Genomic DNA, 21,943 nt, shown 5'->3' with positions numbered 1-21,943 from the left:
TCTACCCTACCTAGTGCCAATTTAATTTCAAAATTATTGCCTCTCTGAAAGGAACAAAGTATTTTGAAATTATAGGAGCCTTGACTTCCTTTTTTTGTTGTTGTTGTTTTTTGGCGGTATGCGGGCCTCTCACTGTTGTGGCCTCTCCCGTTGCGGAGCACAGGCTCCGGACGTGCAGGCTCAGCGGCCATGGCTCATGGGCCCAGCCGCTCCGCGGCATGTGGAATCTTCCCAGACTGGGGCACGAACCCGTGTTCCCTGCATCGGCAGGCAGACTCTCAACCACTGCGCCACCAGGGAAGCCCTTGACTTCCTTTTTGTCCTTTATTTTTAAAAGGTATTATAACTGTTTCGGACATACAGGTATTATATGTATTTTTGTATGTCATATACATGTATATTATAAAGAATAATACATTGAACAATAGATTTATCACTCATTTAATAAAACAATAACAAAACACCAGGTCCCCCTCCCTGATTGAATCTCCCTTCTAAACTATCATTATCCAGGATTCGGTGTTATTGTGTATTTACTTATATATTTACTCATTTATATATTTACCTAAACAATATATTAGTTGAAGTATTTAAAAACTTTACAGTGTCAAAACTGTATGTATTTTTGCAGCTTGCTTTTGTCATTCATTCTTTTTGTGAGATTTATCTATGGTAATATGTACAGTATGTGTTGATTTGCTGTCTTTGCTGTTCAGTATTCTGTTGTATGAATATATCACATTTGTTTATCTATTTTACTCTTAATGGATATTTAGGTTGCACATTGTTTTTACTCTATTATAAATAATACTGCTGTGAATATTGCACATCCATGTGAGTTTCTCTAGAATGTATAACTCATAATGGAACTGTTGGATCTTGTGAATCTTCAGCATTACCAGATGTTGCTAAATTGTTTTCCAAAGTCGTCCCAATTTAGAACCTCATATGAAAGTACAGTGAGTTCTCATTGTTCTACATCCTCACCATCACATTGATACCAATTGTCAGACTTTTAAATTTTTGTCAATCTTATTGGCAGTCCTCTTTGCTATTTTAATTTGTATTTCCCTGATTAGTAGTGAGATTGAACTTCTTTTCTTATATAACTTACAATAAGTTAAATAACTTATTAGCTATTTAGGTTTCCTCTTCTGTGAATTGCTTGTATATACACACATATATTCTGGATTATAATTTCTTAGTCAGTTTTATGCATTACAGATATCATCTAACTTTGGTTTTTCATTGTTTTAATGGTGTCCTTTGATGTGCAGAAGTTTAAAATTTTAATATATATATATTCTTTTTCTTTTTTTTTAAATTGTGTCTTATTTAAGAAATCTCTACCCAAAGGTTGTAAATGATATTCTCCTTTGGGACTTCCCTGGTGGCACAGTGGTTAAGAATCCACCTGCCAATGCAGGGGACACAGGTTTGATCCCTGGTCTGGGAAGATCCCACATGCCACAGAGCAACTAAGCCTGTGCGCCACAACTACTGAGCCCATGTACCGCAGCTACTGAAGCCCCCACCCCTAGAGCCCGTGCTCCACAACAAGAGAAGCCACCGCAATGAGAAGCCCACGCACGGCAACGAAGAGTAGCCCCCGCTTACTGCAACTAGAGAAAATCGGCGTGCAGCAATGAAGACCCAATACAGCCAAATAAATAAATAAAAATAAATAAATTTTAAAAAATAGATGGTGGGTTAGCTTACCTTGTTAAAAAAAATTCTTTGTTTTAACAGTTTTAAAGTTTTGCTTCTTCTCAGATTTGGATTTTTAGTCTATAGAATTTATTTTCAGATCTGGAGTGAGGAGGCAATATCATTTTTAAAATATGTAGATGTCTAGTTAGCACTATTTATTGACTAGTCCATCCTTTCTCCACTGATCTGTAATGCTGCCTCTGTCAGACAGTATCAAGTTTCCATCTATGAAACTTATTTTGCTGTTTCACGGTCTGTTTTCTATCCTTGTCTTGATCTTCTGTCATTGTCTTAATTACTGTAGGTCTTAATTCTGATAGGTCTTTATATCTGATAAGGTGAGTATGTGAGTTTTCAAAGCAGAATAACAGTAAAGGCAGATAAAGCCTATGTAGTGTATGTAATAAGGGCACAAAATTTGGAATCCAAAGACCTCCATTCCAGAACTGTTATCACTTATCAACATGACAGATTCTGCATGAGCCCGATCAATAGCTTGTTTTTTTAAGGTTTTTTTTTGAGTTACGCGGGCCTCTCACCACTGTGGCCTCTCCCGTTGCGGAGCACAGGTTCCGGATGCGCAGCCTCAGCGGCCATGGCTCACGGGCCCAGCCGCTCCGCAGCATGTGGGATCTTCCCAGGCCAGGGCACGAACCCGTGTCCCCTGCATCGGCAGGCGGACTCTCAACCACTGCGCCACCAGGGAAACCCAATAGTTTATTTTTATGTGGGCTTTAGATGACCACAGCCTCAATATAAGACAGCATTTTGTAATGAAAATTTTTTTTAATGAAAACAAATCTAATACAATATGTGTCTCCATTAGTAAAGGATAGATTCCACTTGATAGGGAAAGAAGCCAGGCAGGGACTCTGCCGACGTGATTCAAAGCCAGAGTCTCAGAAACAATAATTGGGGCATCACAATAACCGTAAATATGCCCTTGGTGGTTTTCTTCTTCTGCAAGGCTTTTTTTTTAATTAAAAAGAATTTAAGCCCCAGGGTCTTTGGTGGATTATGGATCTAAATTGGGAAAACAAAATACAGGAAAATATTTTCCATGTTGTGATCGAATAAAGTCATATTGCAAAATTCTGTTGGTTAAAATTAGAGTGGTGGTGGGCTTCCCTGGTGGCGCAGTGGTTGAGGGTCCGCCTGCCGAGGCAGGGGACACGGGTTCATGCCCCGGTCCGGGAGGATCCCACATGCCGCAGAGCGGCTGGGCCCATGAGCCATGGCCATTGAGCCTGCGCGTCCGGAGCCTGTGCTCCGCAACGGGAGAGGCCACGGCAGTGAGAGGCCCACATACCGCAAAAAATAAATAAATAAATAAATAAATAAAATTAGAGTGGTGTTAGTGAAGATCCGTTGTTCAGAAGATAGTGAATATAGGCTGTTCACAGCTAGCCTGGCTGTTGTAGAAAAAGGACAGTGATCAAGTAAGTGGATGCTGATTGTCTCCTTTCTCTGCCTGGGATTCTCCTTCATTTCCCAGTAAATGGAGCAAAAAAATATATCAGATGAGTTTTTTCAATTGTTAAGATGGTATTTTTTTAATTTAATTTTTATTTTATATTGAAGTATAGTTGATTTATAATGTTGTGTTAGTTTCAGGTGAATAGCAAAGTGATTCAGTTATGCATATACATATATCCATTCTTTTTCAGATTCTTTTCCCATATAGGTTATCACAGAATATTGAGTAGAGTTCCCTGTGCTATACAGTAGGTCCTTGTTGATTATTTTTTATATAGTAGCATGTATATGTTAATCCCAAGCTCCCAATTTATCCCTCTTTCCCACCTTTCCCCTTTGGTAACCATGTTTATTTTCAAAGTCTATGAATCTGTTTCTGTTTTGTAAATAAGTTCATTTGTATCATATTTTTAGATTCCACATATAAGTGATATCATGTGATACTTGTCTTTCTCTGACTTACTTCAGTTAGTATAATAATCTCTAGGTTCATCCATGTTGCTGCAAATGGCATTATTTTGCTCTTTTTTATGGCTGAGTAATATTCCATTGTATATATGTACCACTTCTTCTTTATCCATTCCTCTGTCAATGGACATTTAGGTTGCTTCCATGTCTTGGCTATTTTAAACAGTGCTGCAATGAACATTAGGGTGCATGTATCTTTTTGAATTTTGATTTTCCCCAGATATATGCTCAGGAGTGGGATTGCTGGATCATATGGTAGTTCTATTTTTAGTTTTTAAGGAACTTCCATACTGTTCTCCATAGTGGCTGTACCAATTTACATTCCCACCAAGAGTGTAGGAGGGTTCCCTTTTCTCCACACCCTCTCCAGCTTTTGTTGTCTGTAGACTTTTTGATGATGGCCATTCTCACTGGTGTGAGGTAATACCTCATTGTAGTTTTGATTTGCATTTCTGTAATAATTAGTGATGTTGAGCATCTTTTCATGTGCAAGGTGGTATATTTTAACATCAATAGGAATATAGTATTTTCAAAGGACAGTTACAAAAGAATACTTTGAAGTTTTTCATTTGTCCATATTAATTATACAAGGAACTAAGATATTTAGTGGATTCCGCGCCCCCCCCCCCCCCCAAAAAAAGGTCTGTAGGCATTCAGTTCATTATAGGGATATTTTAAAATAAAAACTGAATGTTGTATTCCTTTTCCTTTAACTTTTTCTTTAGTGGGTTTTGCCTTTCTAGCTAGTACATGTTCTGTTTTACATACTAACTGCCTGCATTTTTGTGTGTTCCCTGTGTGACTTACAACCAGATAATAATGCATTCTCCTTCCTCTTTCTTTTTCCTCATTTATAAGGCAAAACTCCTTTCCTTATAGCAATAACTTGCATTCTTCCCCAGTATCTTGGCCTTCTGGCTCCAACACTCTTTACCAATAGCACATTCACAAAATAGGTGTTGCTTGAGTTGATTTCTCACTGTATCCTTATCATGGCAGGTACTGACTTGTCTTCCCTGGGAGTTTGGCTTTGAACCTTATAATACAAAATGTTCCATGTTGCAACCCTCTGTCCTCCAATTCTCCTCTGTACTGTCTTGCCTAATTGACCGTTTTGGTTGTTGCTGTTATTACTGATATTGTTTTTAGCACTCCTTCCCTGTAATTCAAGCATTTCTGTTATGTGGACAGTATTTCTAATTTATGAAAGACAATACAATGCAGTTTAAAAGCACTGTAGAAGTTACAAGATGCGGTTTTCCCCTAGGCTCTCTTTTTCTCCCCTCCTCCTTTTCTGGGAAAACTTATCCAGTCCCATATTTTAGATTATATAGCTCAACTTTGTTTCTGAGCTCCAGACATATATCTATTTATATGACATTTCCAACTTAACATGTCTAAAATAGAATTCTTTATTTTTCTCCTTAAACCTGCTCCCTGCATCCTATCCCCTGTTCTTTCCATTCAGTAAATGGTATTATCATTCACAAGTTGCTCAGACTCATATTTGGAGCCATCTTTGAGCCTCCCTTTCTCACATACCTCATCACACTCAATCCATCAATTTATCACCACCTCCACTTCTACCTTAGTCCAAGCTATCTGATACTTCCACAGTGGCCTTCCAGTTCATCTTCTTGCTTCTATTCTTGTTCCTTTACAATTTTTTTCCAACACAGTAGCCAGGGCGATCTTTTAAAAACATAAATGAGATTTTGTTGCACCTTCAAACAAAACTCTCCAGTATTGGGCTTCCTATTACTCTTAGAATAAAACCCAAAATTCTTAATGTTGCCTACAGGGCCATATGTAATTTGGCCCCTTCCTACTTCCTTGACTTATTTTCTGCTGTTCTCCTCCTTGCATCCTCGGCTCTAGTCACGCTGGTTTCCATGTTATTGTTCTTCAGAGACAACAAATTTGTTCTCTCAGGATTATTGTTACTGCTGTTCCTTCTTGAAATACTCTTACTGCACAGTATAGTTCAAATCACTGCTTAATTGTTAAGTCCTTGGAGAAGCCTTTCTAACCACTTTGATACATGCCCCATCTACCATACTGCATCCCAAATGCTATTCCCTACCCTGCTTTAGTTCTGAGTTTATTACTACCTGAAATTAAAAGATTTATTTTCTTGTTTATTGACAACATTCCATCGTCACCCTGCCCCCATCCCTCCCTGGAATGTAAACTCTAAAGGGCAGGGAATTTTCTGACTCATTTATAGTTACATCTCTTTACCAGGACATTGTAGGCACTAGGTATTTAAGTGACTAAATTAATTAGCTGCGTGACCTTGAGCAAATCAGTTCACTTCCCTAGACTTTGATTCCACGTATATAAAACAAAGGGATTTGACTGTATCTGTAAGATCTCTGAAGAAGAGTGTTTTAGACTACAGATGATCAGTCATCTGGAATTGAAGGCAACGCCAAAGTTTCTTTAAGTTCAGGCCCCCTATTTAATATATAGAGGTCACATTGCTCTGGCCAGTGCTCTTTTCACATCACACAATACCTCTAATTCAGTGCTCAACTCTGATTAAATCTCCCTCTATACTTTGATTACAACTTTACTAGCTTTAATTTTTAGATTCTTGACCTTGTTCCTTTTCATTATATTGTTTCTGTAAGCCACATCTTTACATTTACAAATAATTGTTTTTCTTCATTCATTGTTTTATCACTATGCATTGAATATAAGCAGATGTGATTTGAAGAATGCTTCTCAATGGTCACATTCTTCCCCTTACCTCCCTCCACTTTTTCTTTTTTAATATATATTTGTTTATTTATTTGGCTGCACTGGGTCTTTAGTTGGCGGCATGCGGGATCTAGTTCCCTGACCAGGGATCAAACCCCGGTCCCCTGCATTGGGAACCTGGAGTCTTAACCGCTAGACCACTGGGGAATTCCCCCTCCCTCAACTTTTATAGGAACTTTTTCTTTTTTTGTGAGTCAAAAAAATGTTTACAATTAAAAAAATGTATATAGTCATGTTCACATGTACATCTTAGCTAGTACTGCAGGTTTTTAAATCATGGAAAAGGAAAATAACTTTTGTAGTAAAATTGGACATAATAAAAACTAGTCTTTAATTTCCCTAGAAAATTTTTCAAGATTAATAGGATGAATGACTTTGCCTATTCCAACCCCTTAATTTTCAGATGGGGAAATTTAAGTATATAGTGGCATAGGAAACACTAGGATAAACAAAGATAAACAGTTCCTTTAGCACTTCTCAGAGCCTTTAATATTATATGAATGTACATGTGAATCTCCAGGAGGGGGTTATAATATCCAAGTTTTATTTTACCACAGACTATCTTATTATGGATTACCTTTTAGTATCTTCTGGGACAGTAGTGCTTCATGTAGTACCACATGTTTGAGCATTTATAAGGTGTCGAGCACAGTTCTAAGTACTTTACATGTTTTAACCCATTTTACATACTATATGTATTCTTTCTTAACACTGTGTGAAAATCTATCTTTAAGAAGCAGTGTGCCAAAGCAGAGAATGGAAGAAATAGCAAGAAGGTATGTGTGTGTGTGTCAATGCAGAATATAAGTCCTGTGTGTTGATTCATTTACAGTTAATTCATCATGTTTTCTATCTAGTTGATTATGGATCTGTTTATATAGCTTACTTTAAATATTTGTGATATTCACTGTGTACTGTGTATTAAATATCAATATAATTTTTTGATAGTTTTAGGGTGATTCATCTGCAGAACATTTATTGATATCTACTAATCCAAATTTACATTGTATCATAAGCTTTTGGCATTCTGTTAATATGATAAAAGTTTTCCTGGTTAAATATGTTTTATAAATGTTGATGATATATATATATGGTTTTCTCCACTTTAAAAAATTTCAAAATACCAGGAAAAGTTATTGTAAAAACATGCTCAGAGGAAAAACACAGTTCCCCGTCACTATTTACATTTTCCTGTATATTTTTGTATCATTTTGGTAGCTACTGTTTACATATGCACCCCACCCCTTGCCTCCAGCCAGTGAACCACACTTCTTGCTCTTGTGTGGTCCCTTTCCTTGAATTGGCTGGCCCTGTGACTTGCTTTTGATTAGTAGAATGCAGCAGAAGTGATTCTGCATGACCTTGAGACTAAGTCATAAAAAGACTTTGGCTTTTGCCAGGTCTGTTGGAATGCTTGCTCTGGGAGAAACCAGCCTCTAGTAAGAAGTCAGACTGCTCTTAAACCACAAGATGTATGGACTCCCAATCTAGTCATATATGGAAAGGCTACATGAAGGGAAGGAGGGACAGAGAGAGATCCCTAACCAGCTCCCACCTTTCCAGCAATGCTAGTTAAGATGCCAGACATTTGAGTGAAGAAGTCATCTTTATATGTATGTCCAGCTCTGTCTTACATTCGGATGATTCTAGCCCCAGCTGCCATCTGACTGCAACTACATGTGAGAACCCAAGTGAAAGTCACCCAGCTGAGCCCAGTCAACTCACAGAACTGTTAGAGATAATAAATTTTTGTTTTAAGCCATTAAATCCATTTTGGTGTGGTTTCTTACACAGCAGTAGATGACCAGAACAATGCATGGTGGTATGTAACAAAACACACCAAAAAGTCATATATGATATATGTATAAATAATATGTTGTGTTATGGATATTATGTATAATCTTAAAATAAAAATGTGATTATATTTGATACAGTAGTCTACACCTAGTAGCATACTAGGGCTGGCTCACAAGAGACAGTTGAGCACATTTCTACATGACGTCACATTCAGTGATATCACTTTGGTAGCTTGAAATAGCCATGGTTGGTGTATTTATACCACAGAAAGTGGCAGACGCTACAAACCAGGGCTTCCCTTCATCTAGAAAGCTACCAATGTGTGCTGGTAAATGTTTAACAAACATTTACCAGCACACCACTGTCTGTTACTTCCTTTTTTCACTTTACATTATCATTTCTGAATGGCTACTTATTTGGTTATTTGGATGCACCATATTTTATTTAAGTAATCCCCTATTATTAATCTATTATTTCTTTAGGGTGTATTTCTTGAAATAGAATTTCTGGATTAAATGGTATATACATTTAAACTTTTGATAAGTATTATAAGATTATGTGCCAGAAAGATTATACCAAGGTATATTCCCCCTCCCCAACAATGAAGGTATTTCCTCATATGCCACCCAACTCTTATTTTTGTATTTGGAATGCTCATACTTAAAAAAAAAATTAAGTTCTCTGTACTTTTTTGATTCTTAAAATTTTTAAAAAGATAATATATTCATGTGGTTTAAAACCCCAAAGTTACATAAATATATGGGAAAAGGTCTCCCCTCTGTTTATACCTGTATTTCCCAGTTTCCCAGTACACTTTTCAAGGGTAACTTGAATGTTACAAGGAATTTGTGTATCATTTCAGACATGTTTATGTATATAAAAGCAAGTAGATTCTTTTTCTTCTTACTTATTTATTTATTATACAGCAGGTTCTTATTCTATTTTATACATATTAGTGTATATGTCAATCCCAATCTCCCAATTCATCCCAACACCATCATTGCCGCCCTCCCTCCCTTTCCCCCTTTGGTGTCCATACATTTGTTCTCTACCTCTGTGTCTGTTTCTTTTTTTTCTCTTTTTTATTTAAACATCTTTATTGGAGTATAATTGCTTTACAATGTTGTGTTAGTTTCTGCTGTACAACAAAGTGAATCAGCTATATGCATACATATATCCCCATATCCCTTCCCTCTTGTGTCTCCCTCCCACCTTCCTTATCCCACCCCTCTAGGTGGTCACAAATCACTGAGCTGATCTCCCTGTGCTATGTGGCTGCTTCCCACTAGCTATCTATTTTACATTTGGTAGTGTATATATGTCAGTGCTACACTCTCACTTCGTCCCAGCTTACCCTTCCCCCTCCCCGCACCCTCAAGTCCATTCTCTATGTCTGCGTTTTTATTCCTATCCTGCCCCTGGGTTTGTCAGAACCATTTTTTTTTTTTTAGATTCCATATATATGTGTAAGCATACAGTATTTGTTTTTCTCTTTCTGACTGACTTCACTCTGTATGACAGACTTTAGGTCCGTCCACTTCACTACAAATAGTTCAATTTCATTTCTTTTTATGGCTGAGTAATATTCCATTGTATATATGTGCCACATCTTCTTTATCCATTCATCCGATGATGGACACGTAGGTTGTTTCCATCTCCGAGCTATTGTAAATAGAGCTGCAATGAACATTTTGGTACATGACTCTTTGACATATGGTTTTCTCAGGGTATATGCCCAGTAGTGGGATTGCTGGGTCATATGGTAGTTCTATTTTTAGTTTTTTAAGGAACCTCCATACTGTTCTCCATAGTGGCTGTATCAATTTACATTCCCACCAACAGTGCAAGAGGGTTCCCTTTTCTCCACACCCTCTCCAGCATTTATTGTTTGTAGATTTTTTGATAATGGCCATTCTGACCGGTGTGAGGTGATACCTCATTGTAGTTTTGTTTTTCATTTCTCTAATGATTAGTGATGTTGAGCATCCTTTCATGTGTTTGTTGGCAATCTGTATATCTTCTTTGGAGAAATGTTTATTTAGGTCTTCTGCCCATTTTTGGATTGGGCTGTTTGGTTTTTTGATATTGAACTGCATGAGCTGCTTGTATATTTTGGAGATTAATCCTTTGTCAGTTGCTTCATTTGCAAATATTTTCTCCCATTCTGAGAGTTGTCTTTTCGTCTTGTTTATGGTTTCCTTTGCTGTGTAAAAGCTTTTAAGTTTTATTGTCCCATTTGTTTATTTTTTTTTCCATTTCTCTAGGAGGTGAGTCAAAAAGGATCTTGCTGTGATTTATGTCATAGAGTGTTCTGCCTATGTTTTTCTCTAAGAGTTTTATAGTGTCCGGCCTTACATTTAGGTCTTTAACCTATTTTGAGTTTATTTTTGTATATGGTGTTAGGGAGTGTTCTAATTTCATTCTTTTACATGTAGCTCTCCAGTTTTCCCAGCACCACTTATTGAAGATGCTGTCTTTTCTCCATTGTATATTCTTGCCTCCTTTATCAAAGATAAGGTGACCATATGTGCGTGGGTTTATCTCTGGGCTTTCTATCGTGTTCCATTGATCTATATTTCTGTTTTTGAAAAGCAAGTATATTCTTTGTCTCCCTCGTTTTTACTCAGTAGTAACTACACACTTCATCTTGCTTTTGTCATTTAACAGTATATGTTAGAGATCAATTCCTAAAGAGAAAAGGCTTCCTTAGTGTTTTTTATGACCTCATAATATGCCACTGACTGAATAAACCACATTGTTTCTAATATTTTACTATTGCAAACAATCTGTGTATGTATGAACAGATTTATATATATGTGATATAGTTGTATCATAAATTTTTTAAAGGATTGCTTTATTAATGATTGTAATATTTTATTGAGATATAATTGACATGTATTAGTTTCATAAAAGGTATAATTTTGATAAACATTACTAAATTGTAGAGGTTGTATGAATTTCCGTTACCATCTCCAATATATGAGACTACAGCTGAACCTTGAACAATGCAAGGGTTAGGGATGCTGACCCCCCATGTAGTGGAAAATCTCTGTATAACTTTTTAGTACTGTAGTATGTATTTATTGAAAAAATTCTGTGTATAAGTGGTCTGTGAAGTTCAAACCCATGTTCAGGGGTCGACTGTATATTTTACCATGCATTTGCTAATAAAATGGCCTATGAGACTTCTGGATCTTACCTATCTGATAGGCTAAAAAATAGAATTAGCATGTAATTTTAATTTTTTTAAACTCTGAGTGAGACTGAGCTCTTATATTTAGATTTCATTTTCTGCAAGCTATCGATATCTTTTGCCTATTTTTCTTTCGATGGTGGACTTATATTTACAGTTGGCCCTCCATATCCATGGGTTCTGCATCCATGGATTCATCCAATCCCAGATGAAAAATATCTGGGAAAAAAAATTCCAGGAAGTTTCAAAAAGCAAAACTTAAATTTGCTGTGCATCAGCAACTATTTATCAATACATTGTATTTACAACTATTTACATGACATTTATATTGTATTAGGTATTATAAGTAATCTAGAAATTATTTAATATACACAGGAGGATGTGTGTAGGTTAAATGAGAATATTGTGCCATTTTATATGAGGGATTTGAGCGTCTGTGGAATTTGGTATCCATGAGAGGTCCTGAAACCAGTTCCCCAAAGATGCCAAGGGAGGGGACTGTATTTGTAGTTCTTTATTTATTAACAAAATTAGCCCCTTTATCTACCATAATTTAACAATATATCTTCTGCAACAATTTTTCACAGCAATTTTATGTGAGCTTTTAAATTGTCTTTTGAGTGTTGCGGCCATGCAGAAATGTTGGGACTTTATGTAGACAGATTTGTCTATGATTACTTTTTTTTAATTTTTATTTTATTTTATTTTATTTTATTTTATTTTTTAACATCTTTATTGGGGTATAATTGCTTTACAATGGTGTGTTAGTTTCTGCTTTATAACAAAGTGAATCAGTTATACATATACATATGTTCCCATATCTCTTCCCTCTTGCGTCTCCCTCCCTCGCACCCTCCCTATCCCACCCCTCCAGGCTGTCACAAAGCACCAAGCCAATCTCCCTGTGCCATGCGGCTGCTTCCAACTAGCTATCTACCTTACTACGTTTGTTAGTGTGTATATGTCCATGACTCTCTCTCGCCCTGTCACAGCTCACCCTTCCCCCTCCCCATAACCTCAAGTCCGTTCTCTAGGAGGTCTGCGTCTTTATTCCTGCCTTACCCCTAGGTTCTTCATGACATTTTTTTTTTCTTAAATTCCATATATATGTGTTAGCATACGGTATTTGTCTTTTTCTTTCTGACTTACTTCACTCTGTATGACAGACTCTAGGTCTATCCACCTCATTACAAATAGCTCAATTTCGTTTCTTTTTATGGCTGAGTAATATTCCATTGTATATATGTGCCACATCTTCTTTATCCATTCATCCGATGATGGGCACTTAGGTTGTTTCCATCTCCGGGCTATTGTAAATAGAGCTGCAATGAACATTTTGGTACATGACTCTTTTTGAATTTCGGTTTTCTCAGGGTATATGCCCAGTAGTAGGATTGCTGGGTCATATGGTAGTTCTATTTGTAGCTTTTTAAGGAACCTCCATATGATTACTTTTACAGCTTCTAGATTTTGTGTCATACCTAAAAAGTCATTCTCCACCCCAAGTATATAAGTACTTTTATCTTGAACTTAATGGCTTTTTTGTTGTTAATTTCTTTTTTACATTTGAATTTTTGATCTACTTGAAATTCATCTTGGTATGAGATATGGTATGGCTTCAGTGTTATTTTTTTCTAGATGCTTATCTAGAATCCATTTGTTGAATAATTCATCTTTTTCTGAATGGTTTGAAATATCACATAAAATAAATACTAAAACTGTTTGCCCCTGCCCCAGTATAACACAATTTTATTAAAGCTTAATCTATTTCTCTTTCAGCATTTTCCTGTTAAGCCTTGCTTGTTTGTTTTTCTGTATGAAATTTAGTATCATCCTGTTTAATTCAGATAACTATGTTGGTATTTTTATTGGAATTGTGTTCAAATTTATGACTAAATCAAGATTTGCATTTTTATGATAGTGATTCTTTCTAGCAAAGAACATTTTAAAGGAAATATGTTTTAAAGCTTCTTCAAATACATCACTCATTTTTCTTATTAAATGTATTCCTAGGTGTTTTATCTCTTTTGTTACTATGGTTGTATTCGTTTGCTAGGGCTACCATAACAAGGTTCCACAGACTGGGTGGCTTAAACAACAGAAATTTATTTTCTCACAGTTTTGGAGACTGGAAGTCTAAGATCAAGGTTCCAGCATAGTCCATTTCCTCTGTTGCCTTTCTTCTTGGCTTGCGGGGGGCCACTCTCTTAGTATTTCCTCACATGGTTTTTTCTGGTGGTCTTTTTCCTCATATGATCTTTTCTCACATGGTGCATCCCTGGTATCTATGTTTCCAAATTTCCACTTCTTATAAGGACATCAATCAGATTGGTTTAGGGCTCACCCATATAACCTCATTTAACCTTAATTACCTCTTTAAAGGCTCTATCTCTAATAAATCACATTCTGAGGTACGGGAGTTAGGTTTTCAACATGTGAATTTTAGGAGGACCCATAACAGTGGCAAATGAAGACTTTTCTTTCTTTTACCTACTAACATATATATATGATCGTATATATGTATATACGATTTCTGTATTTTACTTTTTACCTAGTGACCTTGCTTATGATATATAATAGTTTTTACTTTATTCTTAGCTTTTTCAGGAATAAAATTATTATTATTTATAAATAATAATAATTTTATCTCCCTCTTTGTAGTTTTTATACCCTTAATTTATTTCTTTTGTTTAATTGCAGTCTGTTAGAACTGTTGAAACAAGGTTAAGAGTGGTGGTGGTGACCTAAATGGAAAGGAAATCCAAAAAAGGGGATATGTGTATACATATGGCTGACTGACTGCTGTGCATTAGAAACTAATACAACATTGTAAAGCAACTATGCTCCAACAAAAATTTTAAAAAAGAAAAAAAAAATAAGCTCACCAGAAAAAAACGAAAGAGTGGTGGTGGTAAATACTGTTCTTGTATTCCTGACTTTAATGCAAATATTTAGTGCCTTTGGTGTTCCCTTTAAGCATGATAGAATTATTTTGTCACCTCAAGGACTTATTCATCATCTGTTTGTATTTTATTACAGTATTTAAAAGCCAAGAATAGATTCTTAATTTTATCAAATGCCTTTTTGGCATACGTGAAAATGATTATATATATTTTCCTGTTGATCCAACAATGTGTTGAATTTATAAATCAGTTTCCTAATATTGAACTGTCTTTGCATTTCTATATTTGGTCATGACAGTCTTTGAATTTGCTGTTGAATTCTGTTTGCATACAAGTTCATAAATGAGACATATATAGATTTATTGTTTTATAGAGTATGTTGAGTTAGGTGCAGTGTTCTTGCTTCTGGAATCAGTTGTTTTTTTTTTTTTTTTTTTTTTTTTTTTCCGGTACGCAGGCCTCTCACTGTTGTGGCCTCTCCCGTTGCGGAGCAACAGGCTACGGATGCGCAGGCTCAGTGGCCATGGCTCACGGGCCTAGCCGCTCCGCGGCATGTGGGATCTTCCCGGACCAGGCACGAACCCGTGTCCCCTGCATCGGCAGGCGGACTCTCAACCACTGCGCCACCAGGGAAGCCCTGGAATCAGTTTTTTAAATATTTTTCTGTCATTTGTTTTCATTAATTTTTAAGTTTATTGAAATGTAATTGAGCAAAGTAATCTCTTAAGATTATTTTAGTTTTGTTCTCTTTGTAATTTTTTACTTATTATCATTTCTCTGTGTGTGTGTGCGTATATATGTGTGTGTGTATTTGCTGTTTTCGTCCCTTTGTTGTTTTGATCAGGCTAGAGAATTTTTTTTCAAATATTGAAGTTTGGGGTTTATTAATTTGTTTTTTGGTCTTGAAATTACTTAATTTCTTCTTTTATCTTCATTACTTCCTTCCATTTCTTTTTACTTTATTGATGGATAACACAGTTAATATTCTTAGTTAACTATTAGTCTATTAATTTGACTTACGGTTTATTGTTCTGCAGAAGTTTTAAGTTTTTAATAATCAAAACTGTCCATCTTTTCCTTTTTTAACTTCTTTATTTCATATTACTCTTTAGAAAGGGCCTTCTGCACCCCCATTATAAAAATGTTCTTAATTCTTTTCATACTTCTATAATTTGCTTTTATCTCTCTAAATTTTATTTTTCTTTATTGTGCGAGGTGGCATCTAAATTGTTTTGTTTCCAGGTAGACTGCCAGCCATTTCAACGTCACTTATTAAATAGTCTTATCTTTTCCCCATTTATTTGAAATACTTTTATCATATACTTAACTTTCCATGTTCTGTGAAAAATCCTACTGATCTTTTTGGATTACATCAACTTTATAGGATTAATTTGGGGGATAATTGAATTGACATCTTTAAATCATTGAATATTTCCATATAGAAATATGGAGTATTTAATCCATTTACTTCAGTTTTTTTCTATGTCCTTTGATAGCGTTTTATTATTTTCTTTTTCTTTCTTGTTAGGTTTTTTCCTAGGTGTTTTATAGTTTTTGTTGATATTATAAATGAAATTGTTTTCATTATGTTTCTTTTCTGGTTATTGGTGGTATATAGGAAAACATTCAGTTTTTGCATATTAATCTTGTCCAACTCAGTTACTGAATCCTTTGATTGTTTCTTTTTGTTTTTCAGTTTCTCTTGGATTTTCTGGATAGTCTTTTTGTCTCTTTGTTCCCAGTTATTATACTAGTGTGTTTTGTTTTGTTTTTTCTTTCTTTTAAGGGTATCTTATTAAATTGACTAGTCTTATTCTCTGTAGCTCCAGAGGGAAGAACTAGGACAGAAGGGCAGAATGGCTAGAGCTGTTTGAACATGGAAGAGACAACTTTGTATTTTATCATAACCACTGTACTGATTATATACATAGAACAACTAAATTAAAAGCAAATTAATTTGTTAGGTAAAGAGTAAGACTAGATGACTTCTAAGTCTACATGATAAGTTGAAAGTAGAGAGAGAATTAAGGAGTGACTTTAAGAACACCTATATAGAGGGTAGTGGGGGATGAAAGGGTAGTAGAGCAGGAGTAGGAGGTCAAGAAGAAAGGGTAATAATGCCTGATTAGGAGATTAAACCCGACTATGCAGTATCGTAGAAACTGGGAAATGAAAGTTTTGTAAAGTCTGAGATGGTCATCAATAACTTATACTATGTAGAGGTGTTTAAAAAAAAAAAAGCAAGCCAACAAGAAGCCATTGTATTTGTTAATGAGAAGGTTATTTGTGATCTGCTTTAGTGATTCTTTTTTTTAAATTTTTAATTATTTTTTTTATTGAAGTATAGTTGATTTACAATGTTGTGTTAGTTTCTGCTGTACATCAAAGTGAGTCAGTTATACATATATCCAGCTCTTTTTCAGTTTCTGTTCCCATATAGGTCATTACAGAGTGTTGAATAGAGTTCCCTGTGCTATACGGTAGGTTTTTTGTTTTTTGTTTTTTGTTTTTTTTTTTTGCCGTATGCGGGCCTCTCACTGTTGTGGCCTCTCCCGTTGCGGAGCACAGGCTCCGGACGTGCAGACTCAGCGGCCATGGCTCACAGGCCCAGCCGCTCCACAGCATGTGGGATCTTCATATCCCCTGCATCGGCAGGCGGACTCTCAACCATTGCGCCACCAGGGAAGCCCAGTAGGTTCTTATTAGTTATCTATTTTACATATAGTAGTGTGTAGATGTCAATCCCAGTCTCCCAATTTATCCTTCCCCCCCATTTCCCCCTTGGTAACCATAAGTTTGTTTTCTACATCTGTGACTCAATTTCTGTTTTGTAAATAGGTTCATTTGTACCATTTTTTTAGATTCCACATATAAACGGTATCATATTTGTCCTTCTCTGTCTGACTTGCTTCACTCAGTATGACAATCTCTAGGTCCATCCATGTCACTGCAAGTGGCTTTATTTCGCTCTTTTTTATGGCTGAGTAATATTCCATGTATATATGTACCACATCTTCTTTATCCATTCCTCTGTCGATGGACATTTAGGTTGCTTCCATGTCCTGGGTATTGTAAATAGTGCTTCAGTGAACATTGGGGTGCATATATCCTTTTGAATTATGGTCTTCTTCAGATATATGTCCAGGAGTGAGGTTGCTGGATCATATGATAGCACTGTTTTTAGTTTTTTAAGGAATCTCCATTCTGTTGTCCCTAGTGGCTGTACCAGTTTACATTCCCACCAAGAGTGTAGGAGGGTTCCCTTTTCTCCACACCCTCTCCAGCATTTATTGTTTGTAGATTTTTTGATGATGGCCATTCTAACTGGTGTGAGGTGATGTTTCTTTGTAGCTTTGATTTTCATTTCTTTAATAATTAGAGATGTTGAGCATGTCTTCATGTGCCTCTTGGCCATCTGTATGTCTTCTTTGGAGAAATGTCTATTTAGATCTTCTGCCCATTTTTGATTGGGTTGTTTTTCTTTTTGATATTGAGCTGCATGAGCTGTTTGTATATTTTGGAGATTAATCCCTTGTTGGTGACGTCTTTTGCAAATATTTTCTCCCATTCTGTGGGTTTTCTTTTCATTTTGTTGATGGTTTCCTTTGCTGTGCAAAAGCTTTTAAGTTTAATTAGGTCCCATTTGTTTATTTTTGTTTTTATTTTCATTACTCTCGGAGGTGGATCAGAAAAGATCTTGCTGCTATTTATGTCACAGAGTGTTCTGCCTGTGTTTTCCTCTAAGAGTTTTATAGTATTCAGTCTTACATTTAGGTCTCTAATCCATTTTGATTTATTTTTATGCATGGTGTTAGAGAATGTTCTAATTTCATTCTCTTACATGTAGCTATCCAGTTTTCCCAGCACCACTTATTGAAGAGACTATCTTTTCTCCATTGTATATTCTTGCCTCCTTTGTCATAGATTAGGTGATCACGCTTTTAGTGACTCTTCCTAATTTTAGTTCTTAACTATTCTATGGTTTCTTTAATTTGTGTTTTCTTCTAGATTATCAGCTTGGTGGGAACACTAGTCAAACCTTACTTCTGTTTATAAGTCTCATGGGGCTTTTTGAATAACATTATTCTTAGAGTAGTAGATAATCCATAAATATTTGTTGTTTGACTTTTATGTAAATCTTAGAGGAATTACACCTTAACTGCAGGTTATGACTGTGGTTTAAGTTCCATGTTTTGAACTTACCAGTCCAACTATAATCATGTGCCAGTTAGAGATAAAATGTAATAAGAAAAAATTTTAAACAGTCAGCCTAAAAGGCAAAATAAACTAATTTGTAGAATAGAAATGCAAAATGATGACTAGAGATAAAAACAGGGGCTACTAGAATCTAGGTCTGAAGTTGCTGGAGGTGGCTAGGGCATTCATTTTCTATGGGATATAGGGAGGTAAAAGGGTCACATGGGAGTCAGGACCAGAACTAGGTGCACTGGTTAAAAGTAGGAATTGGAAATGGGACTCTCCTGCTCCTGAAAGGAAGTTTGTATAAAAGGTACAACTGTTCTCTGAAGCTGTATGTAGTATAAAAATGCTTAAAATACTTATCTAGAGATGTAGGAGGGCCAAACTGCAATGACTCAGTACCTGAACCTGCAGTACCTGATAATATCTGGAGTGTGCAGTCACGAATATTAGACTTGGTTTTTAACTAGGGCCTCATGGGTACTGGTGAAGACAAAAAAGGAATGAAACAGGTGAGATATATGGAGGGAGTGAGGGAGAGAGAAAGACAGAGGGAGAACTCTGTCATGCAAGATCTGTAAACTAAAATTCCAAAGCACAATGAAACAGAAAAGCTAAACCTAGAAAGACGTCCAATAAAAAGAGTCAGAAGATGGATTCACTCCCAGATGAAATAAAAGTAATAAAAATTTTTAAAGACTTATTTTTAAAATAAGTATGTTTAGGATTCTTCAAAAGATAAATAATAAAAACCACTTTAAAGGAATAAGAAATTATGATAAATTAGCAGAAATGAAATAAGAATAGACAAATATAAAAACCAATTAGCTTAAAAATGAAGTTATGGGAATTAAGTCAATAGATGGAATGAACTCTAAAGTAGACATGATTGAAGAGCGAATTAGTGAAATGGAAAATTGTTCTGAAGAGATCACCCAGAATGCAGAATGCAGAGAGACATAAAATACTCAAAATTATCTAATTATGCCATTAAGAGATATTTTAAAAATTAGGTTGAGGGACTTCAGTATACATCTTACGGGAGTTCTAGAACAGGAGGCCATAAGAATGACTAAGAAGTGATAACTAAAGCGCTAATGTCTTTGAATATTTCAGAATTGAAAACTTGAGTTCTCAGATTAAATGTACACTCTGCATACTAAGCAGGACAAATAAAAACCAATCACAATGAGAAATATTCATTGCAACTATAAGACAGAAGGATAGAGACAAACTTAAAAGCTACCAGAGAGAAGAAATAAATCTCCAAAAGATTATCAATTACACAAGCTTTTCAACAGCAATCATAGAAGCTAATGAATTAATGTCTTTAAAATGCTGAGAGATGAGGACTTTATCCATCTAAACCACCATTCAAGATTGAGGACAAGATAAAGACATTTTTGGGCAAAGACTAAAATAATTTATCTCTGGCATACCCTATCTGTAAGAATTTCTAAAGGGCATCCTTTAGCAAGAAGAAAAGAGAACCCCAAAGATAGGAGTTGAGTGTACTTTTTGGCAGTTAATTAACAATAATAATAACAGAACCAGTTCTTTTTGTAAAGGTTGTTCTGAATGTCTGGAAAATAATAACGAGTATAGGTAGCTAAAGTGTGCTAGGAGCATAATCTTGTTCAAGGAGATGGAGGTGCTGAATATTTTTTTTTTTGTACTGCTCCACCTTGATTTTTATTCATAGCACAAACAAAATATACATTAGAGCAAACTTTAAAAAGCCTCAAAATCTCACTCTCTAACCATATTGTTTTTAGTTTTCCTTTTGTCTCATTTTGAAAACAAAATTTAAAATAGTTGAATCATGGTGTATGCATACATATGTTTCCTGGTTACTTCAAGTAACATTACCCTATAAGCTGTTTTCCAAGTTGCTACATAGTTTCCATATTTACGATCTTTAGCGGTTGCAAAATAATCCGTATTTACTTGTCCCCTTTGCTGTTGTTGCTCATTTAGACTGTTCTTTTTTTTTTTGAATTTTATTTATTTTTTTATACAGCAGGTTCTTATTAGTTTTCCATTTTATACATATTAGTATATGCCAATCCCAGTCTCCCAATTCATCACACCACCACCACCACCCCGCCGCTTTACCCCATTGGTGTCCATACATTTGTTCTCTATATCTGTGTCTTTATTTCTGCCCTGAAAACCAGTTCATCTGTACCATTTGTCTAGGTTCCACATATATGCGTTAATATATGATATTTGTTGTTCTCGTTCTGACTTACTTCACTCTGTATGGCAGTCTCTAGATCCATCCACGTCTCTACAAATGACGCAATTTCGGTCCTTTTAATGGCTGAGTAATATTCTGCTGTATATATGTACCACATCTTCTTTATCCATTCGTCTGTTGATGAGCATTTAAGTTGCTTCCATGACCTAGCTATTGCAAGTAGTGCTGCAATGAACATTGGGGTGCATGTGTCTTTTTGAATTATGGTTTTCTCTGGGTGTATGCCCAGTAGTGGGATTGCTGGGTCATATGGTAATTCTGTTTTTAGTTTTTTAAGGAACCTCCATACTTTTCTTCATAGTGGCTGTATCAATTTACCTTCCCACCAACAAACAGTGCAAGAGGGGTTCCCTTTTCTCCACACCCTCTCCAGCATTTGTTTGTAGATTTTCTGATGATGCCCATTCTAACTGGTGTGAGGTGATACCTCATTGTAGTATTGATTTGCATTTCTCTAATAATTAGTGATGTTGAGCAGCTTTTCATGTGCTTCTTGGCCATCTGTATGTCTTCTTTGGAGAAATGTCTATTTAGATCTTCTGCCCATTTTTGGATTGGGTTGTTTGTTTCTTTAATATTGAGCTGCATGAGCTGTTTATATATTTTGGAGATTAATCTTTTGTCCATTGATTCATTTGCAAATATTTTCTCCCATTCTGAGGGTTGTCTTTTCATCTTGTTTGTAGTTTCCTTTGCTTTACAAAAGCTTTTAAGTTTCATTAGGTCCCATTTGTTTGTTTTTATTTCCATTCCATTTTGTTTTTATTTCCATTAGGAGATGGATCAAAAAAGATCTTGCTGTGATTTATGTCAAAGTGTGTTCTTCCTATGTTTTTCTCTAAGAGTTTTATAGTGTCCAGCCTTACATTTAAGTCTCTAATCCATTTTGATTTATTTTTGTGTATGGTGTTAGAGAATGTGCTAATTTCATTCTTTTACACGTAGCTGTCCAGTTTTCCCAGCACCACTTATTGAAGAGACTATCTTTTCTCCATTGTATATCCTTGCCTTCTTTGTCATAGATTAGTTGACCATAGGTGTGTGGGTTTACCTCTGGGCTTTCTATCTTGTTCCATTGATCTATGTTTCTGTTTTTGTGCCAGTACCATATTGTCTTGATTACTGTAGCTTTGTAGTATAGTCTGAAGTCAGGGAGTCTGATTCCTCCAGCTC

The 21,943-nt window shown here is 35.7% G+C and overlaps 1 protein-coding gene across 3 annotated transcripts in view; it reads left to right on the top strand.

Moving 5' to 3' along the window:
* The window catches only part of FZD3 (frizzled class receptor 3), a 103,408-nt gene that overhangs the window by 51,604 nt on the left and 29,861 nt on the right, over positions 1–21,943 (top strand). Inside the window, exon 5 of one of the 3 annotated variants that reach the window (XM_019941348.2) lies at positions 7,155–7,193. The exons of 1 other annotated variant lie outside the window; for it this stretch is intronic. In XM_019941348.2, the coding sequence (XP_019796907.1) occupies positions 7,155–7,193 (39 nt within the window). Of the gene's footprint in view, positions 1–7,151; positions 7,194–21,943 lie in introns of all 3 variants that reach the window. One more of the 3 variants, XM_073805785.1, reaches the window with a different exon arrangement.

Source organism: Tursiops truncatus, chromosome 6, assembly GCF_011762595.2.
Source record: "Tursiops truncatus isolate mTurTru1 chromosome 6, mTurTru1.mat.Y, whole genome shotgun sequence".
Lineage (NCBI taxonomy): Eukaryota > Metazoa > Chordata > Mammalia > Artiodactyla > Delphinidae > Tursiops > Tursiops truncatus.
The sequence above is the reverse complement of the archived record's forward strand: the minus strand, read 5'-3'. Positions and strand labels throughout refer to the sequence as shown.